This window comes from Stegodyphus dumicola, chromosome 1 (assembly GCF_044657685.1).
Source record: "Stegodyphus dumicola isolate Sdum_Otavi_A_Nest chromosome 1, ASM4465768v1".
NCBI classification, from domain to species: Eukaryota; Metazoa; Arthropoda; class Arachnida; order Araneae; family Eresidae; genus Stegodyphus; species Stegodyphus dumicola.
The window spans coordinates 267,244,920-267,262,131 of record NC_140768.1 but is presented as its reverse complement, the minus strand read 5'-3'; the positions used below and the strand labels follow the sequence as shown (position 1 = coordinate 267,262,131).

Genomic DNA, 17,212 nt, shown 5'->3' with positions numbered 1-17,212 from the left:
CTATATGCATATTTTGATTTAGATTTAACCATAGATTTTAAACATACAGCAAACAAACTTCGTTACGGCGCTAATATAAGCAAAGTTGAAAGCAGATGTTCTTGTCATTCAAGGGAAAAATAATGTACATATTGTCGTTCTTACAGTAAAAACAAAATGAATTTATTGGCTAACATGGTGGGAAAATGTATGGAAACCATTATGTGTCAATCCTTTAAATGCTCTTTGAAATATTCATGCATACAGCGAAAATTCACCTGAACTTAAATTTTTTGAAGAATTTTATTTACTTACATTATTTTTTATTTTGGGGAATAAAAAATGAAATTTCTAATTTTTGAAGAAAATTCGCGCTGCCTAGAAGCTGCGCGCCCGTTTATTCCTTTACCCGCTACTAGTGACGTCACGATCGCAGTGACGAGGCCTTGTTTTTGCGGTGGTGACGGTCCGCCACGCTGAGCGAGAGAGCCTGTACACGTCGTGGCATTGAACCATACAGGTTCTGAATGTAATCTCGGGAAATAGCATTCCATATGGTTTCGATCTGACGCCAATGTTCAGTCTTAGCATGTGCCTCACTAGATGTACGAGTGCGTTGCATGAAATCCTAGATATGCTCAATGGGCGATATTTCCGGGGAATAAGGACATTGAAGAAGCGAAACCTGTTATGCTTTAAAGATGGCTTGTGCAATCTGAGAAACATGTGCAGGGCCATTATCCTGGTCAAATACAACGCCAGGAATGCGTCGAAGAATGAGGAGGACCTCTGGCTTCACAACGTACGTTTGAGGCTCCTCGCAATCTGCACCCGACGGGATTGACAATTTTACCCAATAACTCCCCGCACCATGATGCCAGGCGTTTGTGAGGTATGACGCTGTATAACACCCTGTGGGAGCAGATGTTCTCATCTCTAACGTCTAACGCGTACTCTTCTTTCATAGTACTCCAGATTGTAGAGATATTTATCGGAGAAAACAATTTGTTGTCGCAGACCACGCCATGCACTGTGTTGTTGTGCCCATTGAAGTCGGAGTTATCGATGATTCAGCGAGAGGGGGATCCTATGTAGAGGAACCCTTGCATAGACTTCATGCTACAGCAGACGGTATGGGGTATATTGAGTACACTCAGCCCCCCCAGGCCACGGAATGGCCTCATGGTCAGAAAAAAAGAGTTATCCCAAAAGGAAATTAACAAATAACTGAATCCTAATATTTATCATTAAAACAATTGAACAAGATCTTCCTCTCCATGAAATAATTTTTAATTAGATAAAATAAATTTTTAGGGATTTCAGTTCAGTCAAACACCGCAGCAATAACAGCCCATCTACCGAATCAAATGCCGCGGAAATATCCAATGAGATCACTACCACGTATTGTTCCTTCTTATTATGTTTAATAAATTAAATAACTTGAAATAAAACATCTTCTGTAGACTTTCCAAAGGCAAATCCAAACTGGCTGTCACTGAACGGACAGTTTCTGTTAATAAAATAATCTAATCTATCTGTAACCAATCTATCCAAAACTTTCCCAAGGAAGCTACAATAACACGCCGAACAAATATTAATTTAGAAGTGAAACAACAAAAATCAGCTTTATATTTATATATCAAATTGAAAATATAACGCTGATTTTTGTTGTTTGACTTCTAAATTAACTTCCCAAGGAAATTTAAGAGAACTATGGGCCCCTGCTTCCCATTGCATTTAGGGATCAAAATGGGTTCCTAGTGAAAACAGCCAATCTTAAACAAGCATTATAAATGCCAGCGAAAAATAATGGAAACATGCCAAATAGTCTTTTAGCAAGAACTGAATGTACTTGTTTCCGGGTTGGCAGCAGCAGAATTCCAAAGTCGAGAGATAACGCACGAGATTTCGTCTTCGGAGAACAATGAATCGTCTTCACCCCACTGCCAAGTACTATTTTACAGTGCTTCAAAGTCAACAGGAGAGCCCAGTTTGAAAATGTCACGTATATAAGACTCGTTGATTTCCTCTATGCTGCCTTCCGGACCATCAGGTATTTTAACAATAAGGCTAGTTTTCTGTTTTTTGACCGCAGTCTTATAATAGCCATCGAAGTGGTTGGCGCTCTTCAAAAATACTTCATCTTATTATCTCTTTCGGATTTTTTGATCAGTACCTTGTAGTTTGCCAATTCTTTTTTATATTTCATTCTGCGTGCAGTTCTTACTCCTTTCCCCAGACCTGGACATTTTGAACTCTTCCTAAGAGTACGTATACATCTTTTACATTTTTGTATTTCAGGTGTCCACCAAGTAACTTTTCTGGCTTCATTCTTCTTATCCAATAATTCTTTATATATTCTCAATTGCAATAACATTTCAAATTCTTCAATTATTTCAAGTAGTTCTTTCTGATTATGAGTTATTCTTAATTTGTCGCTGAGCTTATAGATAGTTGTTTTCATCCTATCGCATAATCCGTCGACTCTGTGCACATTTTTAGTTACGAAACGTTTACTTCCGTAAAGTAGACAAAAATCGTTTATTTCAAATAAGATGCTCAGCGATTCCTATTCAGAAATCTTCAATTTGCAGTTGTTAGCATTTATATTTTTTGGCCCTATAACTAAATCAGTCCATCCACATCCGACAGATGAGTAAAAAGTGGGAGTTGAATTAAAACCATTAAAAAGAATTAAATCATTGGCAACGAAAGAATCAAAAACTGTAACCCCTCGTGGATCATTTTGACCTGTCTCTTCAGTTAAAATGTTTAGAATTAAAATCACCAAAAATTAAAAACATAGAATATGAGTTCAAAATATTCACCAATCTGCACAGATGGGGAGCAATGTCTTCCGCTGGGGAGAAAGTATTCGAAGACTCATGTTTTGAAGAAAACAATACTGACGATCCCATTAGATTTATAATCTACAGCGAAATCAATGTTTTCATTAGTAATCACGATAGCAGATCTACCTCCACTGCAAGCCGCTACTCTCCATTTTTGTTCAATGAAAGCAACCTTATTTTGAATCAGATAGGGCTCCTGCAGTGATATCAGGTCAGGAAAAAGACTGGTTATGTTTTCAACTACCGAGAGCTGGGCAGTACCCACAACACAGTGGTTTAAGTTAATACTAAGTACATGCATGAAAGCAGCAATCGCAAAGCACAATCTGATGTATAAATGGGAATACATTAAAAATAAACCTAAAACTCCGCCGCTAATATTAAAATATCTCAAAAATCAATGCAGTAAGAACGGTAAAATTTTAAGAAAAGAGTTTAAAATCAACATCCAAATGTTTCTTAAATTAAATTTCTTTTAATAGTGTTGGGATGTCTTAATAAAAAGCTTTATGATTATAATCGAAGTCAATTTTATATTTTTGGTTCATGGAAACACAGTTTGTACATCTAACTTTATCTTTGTCCTTACATTCTGACGCCAGATGATCACGTGAGCAAACCGAACAACAAACGTTGGCTTTGCAGAATCTTTCAACGTGTCCAAAAGCAACTTCACTGTTTTGGTATAAGAAAACGTTTGGCAGAATAAGAGCGCCAGCCAATGGCTAAGCGCTTATCTTGTAGGATCACCTTTTGGCACAAACATTCGATGAGAAGTTTCTTCTTAACGACGAACGGGAATATCAAAGAGATGACGCACACAATTCACTTTACCCTCGCAATTTTGTTTCAGGGCATTCTCCAGTTCGTCGTTCTCAAGCGACTCCATATATGATCATTTTGGGACTGATAAATCGTCTACGTCTGGGGACAATAAATTTTCACAAGTTATCCTTCTTTTTAATTCCATTTTCTAGACTCTCAACCTCAGCTCTGCTTCCTAATTTCAGACAAAAGTCACCATTTTCGCATCTGATAGATTTTTTTAGTATTGATCTTTATATCATCCGGCCTAATCATACTGAGTTCGTCGAAGGCGTCAATGCCATCAGACGTGGCTTTAAGAACCATCTTATCCAAACCCTTTAATTTATTCGTTAAAGGAGTTTTTATCACTGTCGACCATGTTATATTTGCACATTTAATCAGTTTTATTTACAACGGAATTCTTAAATTCAGCAATATCTTCTCGGGTGCATCTGGTATCATTTCCCTTCGATTTTACAATGTCTGCCTCCACAAAATGTACGTTTTGTGCAGATGCCATTTCTTGAATCTTTTTCCAACCCTCTAAAGGTTTATCTGGCAATGCAGAGGCAATCTTTCTTTGATTTGTTCAACAATTTTGCATAACTCCTGTACCAAAGCTACAATGTTATTAGACTCATTTACAAAATTACCAAAGTGATCATCATCGCAAACACTCATAGCGTCGTTATTATTAAGTCAAATAACAAACAGCTTTATCATAAAGTATTGTTACGAATTTAGTATTTAAAAAGCTAATGTTAGTTCGATTATAAATTAATTGGTTTTATTTCCCGCGCAGTGCAGCGCGTGACGAATATTAAAAGAAGAAAGCTAAGCGGGAAAATTGAAAATACAAGAGCGCGAGCATTAAATAAATAAATATCTCTTTTTGATTTCGAGAAAGTACTGGAAAATTCTAGCGCGTGATTTTAAAATCTTATAAAAGGAGGAAAACATCTCAGTTTGTGGTAGTTGCTTAGTTTGTTGTTGTTTAGAAAACTGCTCTTGTTGATTAAAGCGAATTCGTGGATTAGCGTTCTTTAGCTGTTTTGAATTACATTCTATTGGACATTTGAGTAGTTAAAAGATAACTACTGTGAGATATTGTAATACTGCATGATAATTTGAGAAAATTTAAGCATTTTTGTTGTGATAATAATAAATTTTTGTTCAATTTTCATCGGACTTGTGCATTCATTTCATAACGAACCCGTACGAACGCAACAATTTTTGGTGTCAGGAGTGGGATTTGAATGCCAATAACAAGAGCGATGGAAGAGCAATTAAGGCAGTTAATATCAGCCTTTGCCTCATTTAAAGAAGAAATTAAAGAGGAAATGAAATTGGGCCAGGAATCTGTTAAGGACGAAATGAAAGCCGTTCAAGCTGGCCAAGGAAAGATTGAGCATGTCAAGAAGAAATGAAAAGAGAAATTACCTGCATAATAGAAAATTAATTTGAAGCTATGGAAGGCAGAATTGACACAGTTGAAAATAAAGTTGGACAAATTGAAGAAAAAGTTTCTTTCGTAAAAGATCAAATTGAAGAAAGAGTTTCTTCGGTGAAACAAAAAATAGAAAAAAGAGTTTCTTCTGTAAAAGAACATATAGAAGGGAGAGTTTCGGCTGTGGAGGAACGAATTGAAGGAAGAGTTTGTGCCGTCCAACACCAAATCGAACAACAAATTGATGAGAGAGTTTCTGCAGTTGCCAAAGAAATGGAATCTTTAAAGAAATTCGTAGCGACGGCAGGGAGCAAGAGTGATGATTTTAAATTCTTACCGATGCTTGCTCGTCCATCTCTGAAGCTATCCACATATGATGGGAAGACATCCTGGCAAGTGTACAAGACCCAGTTTTATATCATTGCGGATGCGAATGGATGGGATTCCCAAGCTAAGGCAGCCGACGCAGCGGACATCCTTCAGACTCTTCCCGAAAACAAAAGGTTAGATATCGAAGCTCTGTCCGGCGCCTTGGAGCTGCGCTTTGGGGAGAAGTGTTTAAAAGACTACAACAGGCTCCAATTAAAATCTCGTCAACAGAAGCCTACGGAAACACTTCAGGAGCTCGCCACGGATGTTGAAAGGCTGTCCCATCTCGCCTTTTCGGAATGCCCGACAGAAACAAGGGAAATCCTGTCCTTGCAATACTTTATCGACGGCATCCGGGATACTGAAATACAAAAAGCTCTACGAATGGCGGATGTAAAAGATTTAAAAAGCGTTCTAGTGTACGCCATGAAATTCGAAGCAGCCTAGCAAGCCACTCGTCGAGACCGCCACCCAGTCAGAGCTGCTCAAGTCCAGGAGCCAGGGGATAAAGTCACCGCTCGTCTAGACGATTTAACTAGACAACTGAACGCCTTGAGACGGAATATTGGTGAAAAGACACCGACCTTTAAGTGTTGGAACTGCTGTGCTGAAGGACACATACGACGTAACTGCAGAATACCCCAGGGTACGGATGTTAAGACCGCTTCTAACAAGTAGCAGGGAAACTAATTAGTGGCCATCTCGCGGGGCGGAGGTTGCCAGATAATGAAAAGCCCCAGTTTAAAGCGCTTCAGATTTCTGCAGTAAAAGGCGGCAGTAATGGACTTTTCATAATAGGACATATTAATGGAGTTCCCTGCAATATGACGATAGACACAGGAGCCAACGTTACCATCATCCGAAAAGATTTGGCTGAACAACTGGAAAGCAAACTTATCTGGACGCCGCCCTGCGTTACCCTACAGACTGTGTCCGGTGAGAAGATCGACATCAATGGGAAAGTAAATGTTACCATCACGTTTGGAAGTGCCGCTTACCATCACACGGCATATGTAGCAGAGATCACTGATTCTTGCATACTCGGATTGGACTTTCTAAGGAAATACAATTTTTCCTTGGACTTTAAAAATAACGAATTGCATTCTGCGTCTGAGGACATAACATTATTTGGAATTAATAATGAAGAAGTTAAATCTGTCCACAGAATCATAGCACAAGACAATATCACAATACCGGTAAGAACAGAAATTTTACTCCCTGGATCTATAGCCGAAAACAGAGATTTCCGCTACGGCATCACAGAATATCCCAATAATCGTAATAGCCCGAAAGAAGTACTAGTAGCCTCAACACTCGTCGACATATCGAAAATGGTTATCCCGGTGAGAGTTGCCAATGTAACTGAGAAGGCGAGAGTTATTAAGAAAGGCGACGTGGTTGCAGCATGTACTCGAGTAACCAGCGTTGAAAGAAAGAGCAATATCCCAGAATCCGTGACCTCATCAGAAAACATTACATCGGAGTTATTGCAGAGTACGCAATTGAACGATGAAGAGAAGAATGCTGCCGATCGCGTCATTAAAGATCTTCAAGCTGTTTACTCCCGCTCGTCTTCTGACGTGGGTCGAACTAGTTTGACACAACATAGAATAGATACCGGCGATCATCCCCCGATCAAGCAACATCCAAGACGTCTACCGTTTGCTAAACAGGAAGAGGTGCGAACACTGTTAAAAGATATGGAAGAAGGCGATGTCATCGAGCCTTCAGCGAGTTCATGGGCATTTCCCATCGTTCTCGTCAGAAAGAAAGACGGTTCAACAAGATTTTGCGTTGACTATCGCCGGTTGAATGAGGTTACGAAGAAAGACAGTTACCCTCTTCCTAGAATTGATGACATTCTAGACACTCTTTCTGGAAGAAAGTGGTTCTCAACACTATACCGGAAATTCGAATCGGATGATGGGAAGACGTTCCGATGGCAACTTATACTTCCAAGATCCCGGATTTCTGATGTCCTTAAAGAACTACATAACAGCCCTACAGGAGGTCACTTTGGAATTATGAAGACCTCACAGAGAGTTCGTGAGCGCTTTTACTGGAATAATGCAAAGGATGACGTGCAAAAGTGGTGCCGATTTTGCGATGCCTGCACAGGTCGTAAAGGACCGAGAAAACGCAGCCGAGGCAAGCTGCAACGTTACAACGTAGGGGCGCCTTTTGAACGTATCGCCTTTGACATCCTGGGACCTCTGCCGCGAACTGCTGATGGCAACAAATACATACTCCTTGTCATTGATTACTTCATCAAGTAGCACGAAGCTTATCCTATTCCTGATCAAGAGGCTGTCACAGTAGCTGAGGTAATGATACAGCACTGGATTTCCAGGTTCGGAGTGCCTCTTCAGTTACATTCCGATCAGGAAAGGAATTTTGCCTCTGCAGTAATCAAAGAACTATGCAAACTACTCGGCGTTGACAAAACTCAAACTACGCCATTGCATCCCCAGTCGGACGGCATGGTAGAGAGGTTCAATCGAACCATCCTTAATAACCTCTCATTAGTGGTTTCCAGAAACCAACAGGACTGGGACAAGAAATTACCACTCTTTTTACTGGCTTACCGCAGTGCTGTCCATGAGACTACCGGCTATTCTCCATCACAGCTGCTCTTCGGTCGTGACCTTCGTCTGCCTTGTGATCTATTGTTTGGCCGCCCTCCGGATGCTCCTTCATCGTCTGAGGAATATATTCAAGATCTCCAGGCCCGGTTTGAAGTGATGCACAACTCTGCACGAGAGCGAGTCAACTTGGCGACAGAGAAGATGAAGACCCGCTACGACACAAGAGCTAGTGAACATCAATTCCACGAAGGAGACAAGATGTGGTTGTGGAATCAGACTCGACGGAAAGGACTTTGTCCGAAATTACAGTCACCTTGAGATGGTCCGTACACAGTCCTAAACAGACTGAATGACGTCGTGGTTCGGATCCGTAAGTCTTCGAACTCTAAACCTAAAGTCATTCATTACGACAGGTTAGCTCATTACTATGGCCATAGTGCGTAATGTAAATAATTGTAAATCGTATAAGACCATGGTCCTTTTCGTTTTTTAAATGTGTATTTGATTTGATTTGTATTTAGTATTTGATATGCATTTAGCATTTGATTTGTTCAAGCTAGTTATTGCATTTATTGTTCATGTTGTTTGATATTGTAATGTAATGTTTATGCCTCAGTTGCATTTATGCTACAGTTGTAAGTTTAGCTTCCTGTCCAGGGATTGTACTGCCGGGACGTGCAGTCCTTGGGAAGGGGGCAGTGTTACGAATTTGGTATTTAAAAAGCTAATGTTAGTTCAATTATAAATTAAATGATTTTCTTGCTCGCGCAGTGCAGCGCGTGACGAATATTAAAAGAAAGCTAAGCCGGAAAATTGAAAATACAAGAGAGCGTGCATTAAATAAATAAATATCTCTTTTTGATTTCGAGAAAGTACTGGAAAATTCTAGCGCGTGATTTTAAAATCTTATAAAAGGAGGAAACCATCTCAGTTCGTAGTAGTTGCTTAGTTTGTTGTTGTTTAGAAAACTGCTCTTGTTGATTGTAGCGAATTCGCGGATTAGCTTCCTTTAGCTGTTTTGAATTACGTTCTACTGGACATTTGAGTAGTTAAAAGGTAACTACTGTGAGATATTGTAATACTGCATGATAATTTGAGAAGATTTAAGCATTTTTTTGTTGTGATAGTAATAAATTTTTGTTCATTTTTCATCGGACTTGTGCATTCATTTCGTAACGAGCTCGTACGCACGCAACAGTATGTTTATTATACTATTAACATTTTATTTAGATGTTTGAAACTATTCTTTAATGTTCTAATGAGAACATATGCACTTATATGGTTTCATATACACGTATTGATATTATACATACACAAAAAGTGTGCGTATGTTAAAAATGAGAGGGTGAAGTTACTTTGCGGTTTTTCACTTATCGCAGCCGATTCTTGTCCCTATTAACCGCGATAACTGAAAGAATGACTGTATTTACCAAGAAATAATAAGCTTAATCGGAGCTCACGAAACTCGCTGCTGCATTGATCCGGGCATGCTGCAGCAGACGTTTACAAATCATGCAGCTAGGCATCACAACACCTGTAGCCGTGCTTCAACGTTGTGCTAACACTCGAGAGATCACTGTACGATCCGTCACAGTCATACGGAGGAGGTCTCGATACGAAAGTCCACCCTCTCGCATACCAACGATTCGGCCTCTTTCGAATTCCATTAGTTGCTGGTATGGCATCTTCCGCTGTTGACGACGTATATTGACAACTAATTAAACGTTCACCGCTGACACAGGACGATAAACAGATTTCAACCACTCCAACTCCAATTACCGTTGGTATGCCGCGATTTTCTTGCAAGTATTTCGGCTGCCTCGAAGTGGTGTTCCACTGTGGGTCTGGAGGTAGACTGATACCTAAGCTGAGTCCAAGAAGAACTTTCGAATGTGTAGAAAGGGAAGTGACGATGATCATGTGAGCAAGTGGTGACATCGGATTGGCTGGGTCTATTAAAATGAGATTTCAACGCAACTTTACAATCCTTTATATGCATGGAACAAGTGACCGTTTTCCATTCCAGGCATGCGCAAACCCTTTCTAATTCTAATGATTTCCATGTCTTATTTCACTTCACATTTCCTGTAAGTTTGGCCAAATATGCATAATTCTTACATGGTGGTGCAATTATCACAAACATAAGTGTAGATTCTTAGATTTATTTTAAAATTTCACAAATAGCTCTTCTGTATTTAAATTTAACCAAAATATTGATTATAGTAAAATCTTACTGCATTATACTGCGTATTATACATCACAATTATTTCATGCTTAGTATGGAAACAATTATATAAAACGTGTTACTTCAGTATCTTTGAACTAATCACTTTCATTCATTACTAATAAGTTTAGCCTTAGATATCCAAAAATATTCGGAGCATTTTTCTCACAAAAATGTGTTATAACTGATCTTATTTTTAGTTTGGGTTTCCATAAACATTTAAAACAAGTTATCAATGCTTGAAACAATTCTGTGATTTAAAATATATTAAAGGAGAATTAAACATTAGCGAAACCTTTCAGAAACTTCAAATATGTTACTTGAGAAACATTTGAGATGCTCATTCAACATATAGCACCAAAAGAATAAGTTTTTTAATGCTTGTACTGTTATTTAAAGGATATCTTACTATATAAAAAGTTTAGAGTTGATCGAATAACAATAATATTTTGGAACATATTTAACAAGTTATAATACAAAAAGAACAATACTGTTTGAAAGGTATTTCCAAATCTAATTTCTTTTAGTGCAATAGTAAAATTCATAGAAAATAATACATAGATAGAACATACAGAGTTTCATAAAAATGCAATAATATTATTTTGAGCTATTATTTGTGAAGCGAGTAAGCTCGACGTAAAACAGCTTAAAGTAGTGCATTCTGAGTTCAAATCACCGTATTCTTTCTAAACTAAATGTATTACTCAAACTTTACACTTTTATTGCTTAATGATTTCTTTGTTCATATTTATTATAATATTTTTAATAAATCAATTTTTCTCGACTATTTTTACATTAGGCAATGAATCCCAACTGGATTCTGTAGTTCGTACTTTATGCAGTTCTAAAAAGTCTTTATGTGTGTAATGACTAGGAGTAATACCAGACGTTTAAAGAATGTCTAGTAATCTTTAAAACTTAATATAATTTTACGACAGTTATATATGCTCCTAGTTTTAGATTTTCTTTTTAACAAAATGGTCTCTCGAGATTTGAATCCAATGAACGGGCTGGCTGCATGGGCGTTTTCGTTCTTTCCCAATGTGTAACGTGTATAGGAGCCAGTTTCCCTTAAAACGTTTTCCACGATGCCATCGGTCTCCTTAAGTAGATAGCCCTAGAGTGATTTACCGTAATTTAATAAACTAAATCAAACCAAACCTATTCGATAAAACTGTAAAACAGAAACGGAAGTTTTGGTCATTTGAACATGCTCGGATAACTAAAATATTAACACCTACGAATGATCCACCATAGCCTTAAAACTTTTGTAAACCGATATACAAATATTATATATTCTATAAAAATATGTGATGTTTGAAATTACAGAAAAAATTGCATAGCAAAGATTCTTGTAACTAATAAACACAGTTTTCAGGATGCATTATTAAAATCAAACTATAAACCACTAAACGTAATTTGAGAAGTACCGAGTGAGTTAAATTTGCGTATTGCAAACCGTATTCATAGCTTGAAAGGAAGCTGTCAGAATCCCCGTTTATGCTAAGAAAAATATTAACGAGTATTATGTTTTGATTAACTTCTTAAATACAGTACCCGCCAGAGATTTCAAACCTGAAACCCGATGTGATTTATCGCTACAATGTGGCAGTATTTTAAAATTACAAACATTTCATAAAATGTTAACATCCTATTTGAAAATAATAATGAAATCCCTTCATGAAAGATGCAATATAAGTATTCTATTGCTAATTGTGTTGTTATTAAAAATATTAATTTTATGTTACATTTAATTAAAATTTTTGCTAGATTGGTAAGCCTTATATGGATTATTAAGGAATGTGGAATACTGAGGAAAATATTTAAGAACAAAATAACACTTATTTTAAGTATTAGGGAATATTTGATATATTCTTATATCTCTGTCAAAACATTTTATCACATATTTCCGTCAATTTACACATGGTAACATATGAATAAGAAGCATTTAAGTAAAATGTTATTATTACTTACCTGTTGCCAAGCGGTACAGGAGAGTTGTATTTGGGCACAAACTTGAAAATCCTGGATTCATCAAGTAATCAAAGATAATCCCTTTAGAACTTGCTTCGGAAATACGGTACGTTGTTTCTAAGTTTGGAAAGCACAAAGTAGCTTTTGGATCACAGTAGGTAGACACATTCCCGTTCAAAACAAGTATAAACTCTATTTTTTTCGCAGGTCCTTTAGATTTTGTATTGCCGTGGACAGTGAAGTTAACTAATAAACTCTTTATAGTTTTGCCTAAAAGATTAAAAAGACAATAAGAACATTTAAATTAACAACTATTACTTAAGCAAAAGATTACAAACTACACCCGTATGCAAAATAAGAGAATCTGTACATTATACCGAATTTCTGAAAACCTAATGCACAGATTTTAATGAAATTTGGTATGAATACACATTTTAACAGAGAAAGAGTCTGTCGTTCAAAAGTCATTTTACGTATGCATGATTATCACTGTCATTCAAAAGTCATTTGAAGTATGCATGATTATCTATGAAGTTCCTTCTGCATCGATGTCCCAAAACCAAATGTTTAAAAAACCAGAGAAAATGTGGTATTGAATTGAAAATGAGGCTAATGTGGGGTATGGTCTCCTTTCACAGCCAGTTAGCTCGCGCAGCGTGACGGCATACTGTACAAGAGTTAGTTGAAGTGTTACTGTGCCATTTAATCTCACTCCTGCAGCAAGGCAGTTTTCAACTCCGTGATGGTTCTCGGAGAGGGATGGAGAGATGGATAATACTTCTAACAGTGCCCCAGACATTTTCTATAGGGTTTCTGTCAGGAGATCTGGCTGGCCAATCCATGCGGTGAATATCCTCACTTACCAGGTAATTGTCGATCAGCTGAGCTCTATTTGGACAAGCGTTGTCGTTCATTAGCAGGACCCAGGACAAACTGCTCCCCTGAGAAGTTGAAGATAGGGCTCTACGATCACCTCTCTGTACCTCAAAAAAGTCAGAAAATCTTTATCAAACACATGCACGTGTGTGCGGCCGTCCAACATTATGTCTCCTCAAACCACTGCACCTCCACAATTTTAAGGATCCTTTTCCCTTGTGAGGGAAGGATGATATTGTTTTCTAGGCTATCTCCAGATATAGGTACGACGAACATCGGTGTTCAGGCTGAATCTGGACTCATCTGAAAAAGCACAGTATAGTCCACTGAAGTATAGTCCACATGTTGTTTGCACCATGTCATGCTAAACGCGCTCTCTTGTGTGCTGCAGTGAGCGGTACGCAAACAGCTGATCTTCAGGCGTATTCATATCACTTGAAGCCTTCGTGCAACTATAGACTGTGAAACTCGGGTAACAGTGGCACCATACAGCTTACATGAGAGCTCTAAAGTTGTAACAGTCCTGAGTCACCGTGCTGGAAATACCACATAACTATCTTCTCGTTGTGGATCATGGTTAATCTTTTCCAGGTCGTCGCGTTATAGTTCTAATGTCCTGAAATTGTTGTCACAAGTTTCAGACGACACTGGGTATTACATTGAGCTCTGTAGCAACTTGCGCTTTTGATTGGCCTACCTCTAATCTTCCAACAATTCTCCATCTCCTTTCGTCATCCATACGCTCATGGCTACTTATTTTACCTGGTAACTTATAAAATTTATCCAACTCTTGCTAGAAACAAGGCGAATGTCGTGAAGGAGCACCGAGCACACAAATTGCCGAACATTCCTCGTGCGCTTGTATCCCCACTACAATCATTTTTCCGCAGGTACGCATATACGCTTACGTATTCGACATTAAATATTCTGATAATTCTTTGGTGGCATAATTAGTACATTTGGTTCAATTCGTTTCGTAAAAATCGATATAATTTGCAAATTATCTTAATTTTTCACACGAGTTGCATGCATATATACCAGTAGAGGTAAAGAATAAATTATTTTTGTTGTATGTTTCTTTTGTCTAACAGTTGTTTTTGCCAGCAGAAAATATGATAGGTTCTACTGTGATAATGCCAGATCATACATTTTTATGCATACTCAGCAAAAGGTATTCAGCATAGCTGGGATGATTTAATGCATCTAAATATGTATCCCGAAATTTAAGCCCGCAGTTTATCATATGTTTAGATATTTTCAAATTTCAGAACTTTTTGATGGTAGCCAGATTTGAATTCTGTCAGAAACCACGTGGTTCAATGGACAAAAATATTCGCTAAGTAATGGACAAAAAAGAAAAATTCAGCTGTCGAATAAAATGACACGCATGTGATTGATTAGATGTAATTCTGAACTAACAAATAAATTATTTTAATATCACTAAGAAAGGAAAGAGTTGTATATTATTTTGATTCAATATTTGTCCTATTACAAAATTAACATTTAGAAACGAGACATAATGAATTCAGTTGGCTAAGTTTAATAGAATCAAAACAAAATTCCCATTATATCAATATAGCATTTGAAAATTTATTACGCAATAGAAATTACTAAACAACAAACGACTAATATACTTTGAAAATGGAACCAGAGAGCATATTAAGAATGAGAAATTTCGTAAAAGAATTAAATGTGATTCTTATGATCCTGTTTTATTTGTTTTCTTGTGTTTCAATTGCAGATTGAAGCATATGAATGTTAAGAGAAATTTTGTATCACAAAGGTAAGAAATGCAGATGTACTAAATTCAGTTAAAAGTCGAAATTTCTCTCTCTCTTTCTTTCAAAGAACTGAATAAAAATATCTCGCGTAAATAAAACGCAAAATATGGCGGTCATACATCCAAAACAACCACCTCTAAAAGTAACCAGTATTTCGGAGGACATAACTAGACAAATATACTGAGCATCATCAATATTTATGCTCTTTTAAAATGGTCACGTCCAGCAAAAAATTGATTGTATGAAATCATGGGTAATTCTTTTGCTGCATATTCAAAACGTATAACAAACATTCTATAATGTTCTCTTAATTAAAATATATAGTATTAGCTACGTAATAAAATGAAGTGTCTGATAACACAAAAATAGATTATAAAGCAGATTACAAATATAGAAATAGAAATAAATAGAAATAAATAAAATAAATGGATTATAAAGCAGAAAAAGTATTAATTTTAAATTAATTCAGCTAGTCAAAACCTTCAATAACATGCTGCTTGTTTCATAAGGAATTCTTCATTATGGCAATTTAAAAATATTAAAAACAAATTTCTTTATTGGTTTTGATTCGCCAAATTCAAATGGAGGAATCATATTTCCATATAAAGTTAAATTTTTAACGTTTAAAATGTACTCAATCAACGTACTTATTTAACATTGAAATTCCCCAAAAGATTTTAATATAAATACATCGTTACATATAATTCGCCAAAACTAAACGTATAATAAACAAATATTAGAATAAAATACGCATTTATTTAAATTAAGGCTTGTAAATCAATTAGATTCAAATGAAGTAATAGCATTACGTTTGGAGTTGAGTGAGAAATAAATGGCTGCAACTTACTCTTAAATTTAGTGAAATACTTTCAAGTTCATTCAACCCGCTCACTTTAGTTTTTTAACTGCTAAAAATATGAAATTGAATAAATATGCGTGTACAATCTCGAATTTTCAGCGCCTTACATTTTTATAGTGGGTATTAATAAATATGTAACATAATGTTCAGAAAGAATTATTCTCAGATCGCAGTAACAAATACAACATGAAAATTGCTTGTAGTCTACTTTCAGTTTCCTATCGAATTCCTTTACCGTTTTCATATGAATCAGCATATCAGAATATTCTAGAATATTACTATCAGTTAAAACTGTGGCTGAAGCCTTTTTTTCCTACTACGCTCAACAGATTTTTTTTCACTTTAATTTGTTTTAGAAACTTTTATTATTCGAATTCTTTTACCAATGTTCTATACAACTCTAATAGGCTACCAAATAACACGTTGCACTGAAAGGAAGTAGGAGGTACTTAGTACTTTGCCTAAACGAGGAGAGGGCTTAGCAAGAAAAATAAAGTAATGAAAAACAACGAAGAAAAGAACTTAGCAAGAAAAATAAACAAATAGAAAACAATGAAAATCTTGTTATCTTCTGTTATTTGAAAAGCTGTTCGAAAGCAAATTGCAAAATGTAAAGAACTGAGAAAGTTTGGGAATCACTTGCAATTTGATTTCCTGCATAGCTGTTTAAAGCCAGAGGAAATTTCTCTTCTTTTATTTACTCTTATTATTCTTTTCTTAAATACCCTCCACAGAAGTATAAGGGCAATTCGTTTTCGGTCAGTTTTTTTATCAGGTACAAAGAACAGAAACTGATTTCTAGCTTCGTAACTTAAAATTTTAAAAAGTATTATAACATGCTAACTTTTCGCTCAGTATTTTACAACCTGAATTCTATGCAACACAAACGTCTCAAGATTGTAATGCAAGAAATTTTGATCTCATGGCTTCTATGCCATGTGTATTTATTGTCTTAATACATCGCTTACTAGTAACCAACAAACGGGCTTCATTTTCCACCATCAGACTGAGTTACCGAATTCGTTAAACACAAATACGTCTTGTCAAGCATATTTTGAACCTTTTGTTCTTTGTTATAGTTAATTCAATATCTATTGTTGAATACCCATTATTTGTTCATGTGTGTTGTCGCTCACTTCGGCAAATCGGTGAACAGTGGTTTTACTGTTAATAAATACTATAAGGTATTCAACGACTGATAAACTGTTTGCTCTTTTAGAAAACCCCAAATTTCAGATTCATCAGAAAAGGATTTTTAACTTGCTTCAAAATCTACAGCTGCTTAAGTTTTTCAATGGTTTTTATGTGGGCTAACTGGAATTCAATTCTCTCCTACCGTAGCATGTCGATTGTACTCAGAACATATTTAACCGAGGAGTTTTACAGCCATTGCATTTTCTAAATAGATTTGCGTTGAAAAAAATCAGTAGCCAGCAGAGGTCAACAAAGCCATGTGTTA

The 17,212-nt window shown here is 36.5% G+C and overlaps 1 protein-coding gene across 1 annotated transcript in view; it reads right to left on the bottom strand.

Moving 5' to 3' along the window:
• Positions 1–17,212, bottom strand: part of LOC118189676 (proto-oncogene tyrosine-protein kinase receptor Ret-like) — a 476,686-nt gene that overhangs the window by 242,128 nt on the left and 217,346 nt on the right. Inside the window, exon 3 of the mRNA XM_085806630.1 lies at positions 12,238–12,507. Within this exon, the coding sequence (XP_085662756.1) occupies positions 12,238–12,507 (270 nt within the window). The remainder of the gene's footprint in view (positions 1–12,237; positions 12,508–17,212) is intronic.